The sequence below is a fragment of the Camponotus floridanus genome, unplaced genomic scaffold (genome assembly GCF_003227725.1).
Source record: "Camponotus floridanus strain SB8 unplaced genomic scaffold, Cflo_v7.5 scaffold38, whole genome shotgun sequence".
In the NCBI taxonomy this organism is placed as follows: Eukaryota; Metazoa; Arthropoda; class Insecta; order Hymenoptera; family Formicidae; genus Camponotus; species Camponotus floridanus.
The window spans coordinates 724,813-732,063 of NW_020229525.1; the positions used below are offsets into that span (position 1 = coordinate 724,813).

At 27.8% G+C, this 7,251-nt stretch overlaps 1 protein-coding gene across 1 annotated transcript; it reads left to right on the top strand.

The window, feature by feature from the left end:
* The first annotated feature begins 450 nt into the window (after positions 1–450).
* On the top strand, positions 451–2,463 carry LOC112638831. The gene is made up of 2 exons (XM_025411217.1): positions 451–1,087; positions 1,625–2,463. Exons 1-2 carry the CDS (start codon positions 591–593, stop codon positions 2,076–2,078), a joined length of 951 nt encoding a protein of 316 aa, XP_025267002.1. The 5' UTR covers positions 451–590; the 3' UTR covers positions 2,079–2,463.
* The last annotated feature ends 4,788 nt before the right edge of the window (positions 2,464–7,251 follow it).

A 7,251-nucleotide genomic window follows, 5' to 3' on the forward strand; every position in this document is an offset into this window, starting at 1 on the left:
TCTATTGTTTTAATCTTTATGAAATATTATTATCTTATATAATGAAAGGCAAATTATTTAAAAATTCGAGCTAAAAGTTTAATAGGTTCAAAAATTCAATAACAGATATATAAATTTAAAAGTAAATTTAAAAAATTTTATGTTATCGATTTATCGATTTATCGATGTTAAGCGCGTTTACACTATAATTTTAATTTTTAACGACTTTAATTACGGTATATATAAAAATATTGATATCTTTGACGAGAATTTCTTCACCCATTATAAAATAATATTATTAAATCAATACACACACAAAGCAGGCATGTTAGCCAGATTTAGATAGTCTAGCAATGTTTATATTTATACAATCATATGTCTTTATGACACCAGTTTCTATATTCTTCGTATTTTTTCTTGAAATCTCATTTTGTATTTAGTAATATACGAACTGTGACATAGAGGATATCATGTCGCCAAAAACTAAATATACGTATACAAAAGGTATCAAAAATTGGATATGGGATTATTTTTCGATAAAAGATAGTATAAGTTTATCGACATGCGTTATTTGTGGTACAAAAAGGGTCCATGGAAAGTATAATTACGATATGGAAAAAATATATAGTCATTTATCTACTATGCATACGGAAATTTATAAAGAAATTGAAAAGATAAGAAGTAAAGAATGGGAAGTGTTCTTTGAAAGGGTGCCATGCTCAACTGATACAAGCAGCGTTAATGTAAAATGCAAACTATGTGCTCAAAATCCATATGATATAAAGCTTCGACTATACATGCGTTGTGATACTATGGAAACACATTTAAAATACGTACATAACGTTACGGTAAATGAATGGAGAGATCTTAAAAACTGGCGAGACGCGATCCTAACCGAAACGTATTATGACCTGATTGAGGAATATGAAGATCAAAAGATAGAATCGATCAAAAAAACAAAAATGTGTAAGAAATGTAAACATAAGTTTCCATATAGTAATCTATGCATCATGCTCAAGCATTTTATTCAATATCATCCATCCGACATTACCTTCGGACGCGCTTCACCTTCGAAACTATATTTACCTTCGGATATACTACCAAACGGGTAAGAAAACGGCAAAACTCAAATTTTATTAATTTACCTATTTTGAATCATTTATAGATACTATTGCATGATAATAACAAAAGAGAATCATGGATATAAAACTATAAAATTCATATATTTAGCACATATAGTATGTATTTACGATAAATATTTGATATATATATTTGGTATATATATTTGAGTCAATTTAACTTATTGTTAGGTGTTACCGCATAAAAATATCATTACATATATAAATAAATATAAAATTTATTAGTTTAGTATTTCGATAATTGAAAGAGAGAGAGAAAGAATTTGTAAAACTTTATGTAAATATAAATTGTGAATATAAGTATAAAGAATTTCTTTTTAAATAATCGACCGAAAATTTTGGTTTTTTGATATCAAATTTTTAAGAATACTCAAGTTTTTGATAATATTTTAATAATAAAAATATTTTTTGACATTAAAAAATAATAGTTGAAAAATTTAGTGATATATAATTGAAGCTATATTTTATAGTATTAATTAATACAATTATTTTTTATGTTCTAACAGATTACTTAAATCGAATGAGATTGAAGCTATTGTAAATTCTGATGATGCAATGAGGAGCAGCAGTCCATCAATATCTGGTCGATCTGATGTCCTGTCCAGTCTGATGGAAGATATTTATGACTTGTATATTAATTATTGGTCAACAGAAGATGTAGATGCTGCACCGACCATGAATCCACAGTCACCAACATCTGACCTTTTTGATAGCAACCTTCAAGAACTTATCAATGAACGCTGTCAAGAGTTACAATCATCATCTCATCATTCTGATGACCTCCTTCCGATGCAAGAACATGCCAGTTACAAGGAAACTGATAATTCGCCAACAGAAGATGTAGATGCTGCATCGACCATGAATCCACAGCCATCAACATCTTCTGGCCGTTTTAAAAGCAGCTCTGGAAAACCTTCCAGGAAAATCAGTCAAAATGCAAGCAGTGACGAAGATGATTAGTGATATTGCACGAAGCAACACCATAACATCGCTTCAACATCTACACACACAAGTTCGGCCTCTAGATTTGATTTCTGATACTTTAGTATCATTATATTGTAATCAAGACACTCGATGTTCTCCTGTTTATATTGAAAGTATTGAAAGTATTGAATATTATTGAAAGTATTGAAAAACAATGAAAACAATGAAAAGAATTGTTAACATAATTCAAACCATTGACATCTGAATAGATAGACGGAACATTAGCTATCAATTAAGACGAGAAGGACTTTAATCGTTGATAATCGCGGTAATGGGGAACTCTATGAACTTCAGTTGAATTAGGTTACTCCCGATAATGAACGGTTAATAATTCGACTCCAACTTCTTTCATTAACATCAAAGTTCTCTCACATGCATTGTGCGAAGTTGTGTTGTGACTAATGTTATATTATTTTTATATTTATTATATTATTTTTAAATTTATATATATTATTTAATATATAACATATATATTAAATAATATTAATAAATAATATTAATAATATTAATAAATAAATAAATATATATATATTTATTTATATTTATATTTTAAATAATATATATAAGTAATATATATATATATATATATATGTATATATATATATATATATATATATGTATACATATATACATACATATACATGTGTGTATATATGTATATATATGTATATATGTATATTTTATATATTATTTAATATTATTATTGTCATATTATTTTTATATTTAACGACGTTAGCGATTTTCTCCAAATAAACACTCTTTAAACATTTCTGTGAAAATCTAGTTGAGAATCGATGATGTCAATGGAATCGTCATGTAATGTCAAATTGTGCCGAATAGTCGAACGCTCACGGAATTAACCGAAATTCATGCACTCCCCCTTTACTGCAATTATCAGTTACTTCTATCAAAAGGTCCCGTCTGTCTATTCAGATGTCAATGATTCAATCAGACTTATAAATCTTGAAGGAGATGATCAATATCGTAATATCGCTACACATCAATTAACCATCAGCAGTTAATTTAAACAAAATTCTGATTTTGATTAGATCATTGTTTTTGATAGCTTTCATGAGTTTGATTTGTTAAAACATTAAGAATAAGTGAGAGAATTAATGTGTTCTTGATGAATAATCATTTTTTTGTGCCATTATTTTATCTTTTAAATATAACATATTCATAATTGTATCCATTGTTTTTGACGAATATATAATTTATTAATCATCTATTTATCAAGCAAAGATTTTAAGTTTTTATATTGTTTTATATTGTTTATATCATTTATATTTATAATTTATTAGATATAGATACAAACACAAACACAAACACAAACACAAACACACACACATACACACGCAAGCACTCACGCACGTATATATACACACGCGCGTGCGCGCTATACACATCATCATATATTATGACCTATTATTATTTCTAGAAGAATAGTTTTTTAAACGTATTGCATGAACAAATATATTTATAAATCAGTAGATTTTTGTATTTAATTTGTAGAAAATTGTATCAAAAGTGTAGTAAAAATAATGTAAAATTGATGTAAATATTTAAATTAAATGGTATTTTTGATAAGCATAATATTGTACCTTTTTAATTTATAATTACTCCAATACGCACTTAAAAGTTTTTTACATATGTATAATATTCGATTAATATATTTATTTCTTCTTATCATTATAATGTTTTATGCTTTGATGGAACTAATTTCGCTAATTTCAAACTATTTTGCGGTTTTTAGTCATGTCTATTGTAATACTTACGATTGTGAAAATTTTTATAGAATATTTTTTTAATTGATGATTATTATCGGCACAAAATTAGTAAACTAATAAGTTTAGTACCTAATTATAAAAATTAAGATACATTAGACAGATTTAGATAGAAGATTTAATGCTAAACTATGCATATCCATATTTACATTTATATACAAAATTATTCATTTTAATCTGTTTCTTTTTTTTATTATCTTCTATAATCTTCATTATAAGTTTTCGTATTTATAGAGTACTTTATTCCCTTCGAAAGGAATATATATTTAAAAAATACATAAAAGCTCATTATATGTTATATTCGTTATGATAGTAATATCTCACAATAAAAAATTAGATATAACAATATGAGACAACATTAAATAACCTTGCTAATATTTTTCATTTAACCAATAAATATGAACATAATAAGGTATTGCAACAAATTTTTGTAGATACGATAAATTGATATTATAGAAATTGAATACCCTACTGTGTTGAAGTAAATGTTATTTATTTTAAATATATCGTAAGTTTGTATATCCGCGGATATATCACAAGATTTATCACAAGCATGAAATTTAATTGAATATATTATAAATTTAATTGAATATATATATTCTGAATTTTAATAAGTGCAATATTTCAGTGAAGAATATTAAATTAAAACTAAAATTTGGTTTGCTTATTACATAGAATTGATATAAAATAAATTTAATTTTGAGTACATGATAATGAGATTTTCTGACACTTGTGATGAGTATATTTTAAGATTATTATCAAGAATATATTCTTTGTTGAAGAAAACTATTAAAAAATATATTTAAAAAAGAAAAATAAACTGAGTAATCGCTTTTCTTGGTAGTAGAATGATATTTTTCTCTGTGTAACAGGAAAAATATCAGATTATTTAATAAAAGAACATAAAATAACGGAAATAAATAAAAAAATTAACTGAAGATTATAAAATAATTAAATGCTAACAAACAGTAGCGGCCTATTTTATGTGGAAGACACACACACACACACGTACTTTACACAAGTCATAATATTAATATTCATATTATGAATATATTCATAATATGAATATTAATATACTTGAAGATATATTTCAAGGAAAAGAACCAAAATATAAATTCAATAATACGGATGTAGAGGCGAATAGATCTTTTTAGCTAACCCTTCATATCCTTCATAAGTATTAAAACAAACGAGTAACTCTCGCTTTACTAATCAATGACAGATCCATCCATCGTAGCACGTGGACAAGAAATATATGTGAGGTGCAAGTGGCTGGGTCTGAAATCGAACCCGAGTCTTTCGCTTTCCGGGCAACTGCTCTAGACCACTGAGCTATCCGGACCTCACACCTAATGCTGCTATTTAACACAATTATATGCGACTCCAGAGCGATGTTGCGAGTATTTTGCTCGATGGATTGCCATGGAGGATCTTTAAAAAGGTCGTTCGCTGACCAAATAAGGATATATTTTTGGCTGGTACTGTAATTCAAGCAAGATTTTCTAATACCAATTAAGCAATTTTTATCTTTTATTCTGTGCAGATCATCAGATTTTAGCGTAGAAATGTACATATAAATAATGGAGCAAAAATTTTTTTAATTCGAATAATAATTAAAGACTTGAATTGTTACGAATACTTTAATTAAAAATTCTAACAAAGTAATAATTTTTATATATTAATGGTACAGAAATGATTAAATAAAAATTGTTAAATTGAGAATTTATTATTCAATTGAGAATATTAAATCACAAATTTAATATTAATTGTTGTATTTCTATTATTTTAATCTTTATTAAATATACTTGAAGGGCAGGTTATCGAAAAATTCAAGCTGAAAATTTAATAACAGGTTCAAAAATTCATTAACAAATATATAAATTTAAGAACAAATTTTTAAAATGTTACATTATCGATTTGAAGGGCGATTATATTGTAATTTTAATTTTTAACGGTCTTAATTATCCACGGTATAAATAAAAATATTAATGATATTTTGATATGATGATATTTTTCTTTGTGTGCCGCGAATTGCCAGGGATATTAAAACTCGAGTGTTTTAATAAAACTCTTGTAGGAAAATAAAGTTGAATAATTCGATTAAAACATCTGTAACGTCATTTAATCTTTAGGAATTTGACAAGCGATAATATCTTTGAGATTAATGATGCAATACATTGATCAATTTATTTCATCTTTAGAACGCATAATTATATGAAAGATGATTCGAAAGTTGACGTTGCGGAGAAACAATTTTTTTTCTCTGATTCTTTCACTTGAACATTCAATTTTTCCAACGAAAAGCTGCTCTTATTTCCAAAATATCGATAAAAGAAACTTAATTATTTTCCCAAGTAAATAAAAGTAAACTCTTTTTGTAAAAAGACAAATAAAAATAAGATCATGATGAAATATGGTTTCATGATGGAACATTATTAAGTAATGTAAACCTAAACGAGCAGTGTCCGGACAAGCTTTGCGGATCTGAAAAAGCGAGTGGTACTGCATTCTCAGAATTCCCGCGCCCTTGAGTCACACACTCGCGACCTAACGAGGGTTGCTCCGCACGTTGCTCGTTACGGTAACCGCGACGAGTAATAGCGCTATTGAAAGGCGAGCGGCAATGACCGGTGGTGACGATGACAAAATGTTGGTTGGCCGTACGTGATGCAACCGTCGCGTCCTATCCAAGTCGGACCGAGTTGCCGCCGTGATCTCGAGACCGATCGTCAAACCGGCGAAGTCCAATCAAGCGTGCCGCTGCGCGTCACGTCGTGCCGGCGAACCGGTGTTACATGTTCCTCGAGCGTTTTTCCCCGCGCGACATACAGCATGGGATATGCTCCGAAACATTAGCGTGTAACGTTCTGTCGGCGCTATATATTTTCGTGAAACATTTTACAGTGGGAACGATATATAAATCACGAGATTTAAATCGTGTTTATCACGTGTGCGACTTTTACACACGAGATCGACGGAAACTAGGGTTGGCAAAATTCCACATGTTTGGATAAAATTCATGTCGGGGAAAACCAGTATTTTACGGGAAAAAAACTGGCGAAAAATCCTTTACGTTAAAATTGCTAAAATAAAGAGATTTTTTTTTCGTCAATTGAGAGTGTCTTTTAATTCAAGTCTTATCTAAAATAAAACTCGACAATTAAAAGTCGACGCAGTAAAAAAATTTTTTGTTAAATGTTGAATAGTAAACGCGAACTACATTTATGTATATATATATTTTTATATTAAATAAAAAATTATTATAAAATTCAGTAATATTTATATCTCTAAAATGTTCTTGTTTCATACATTATTTTTAATTTTAGAAGATTTTATACTAATTTCATTTTTTTAAATTATACTTT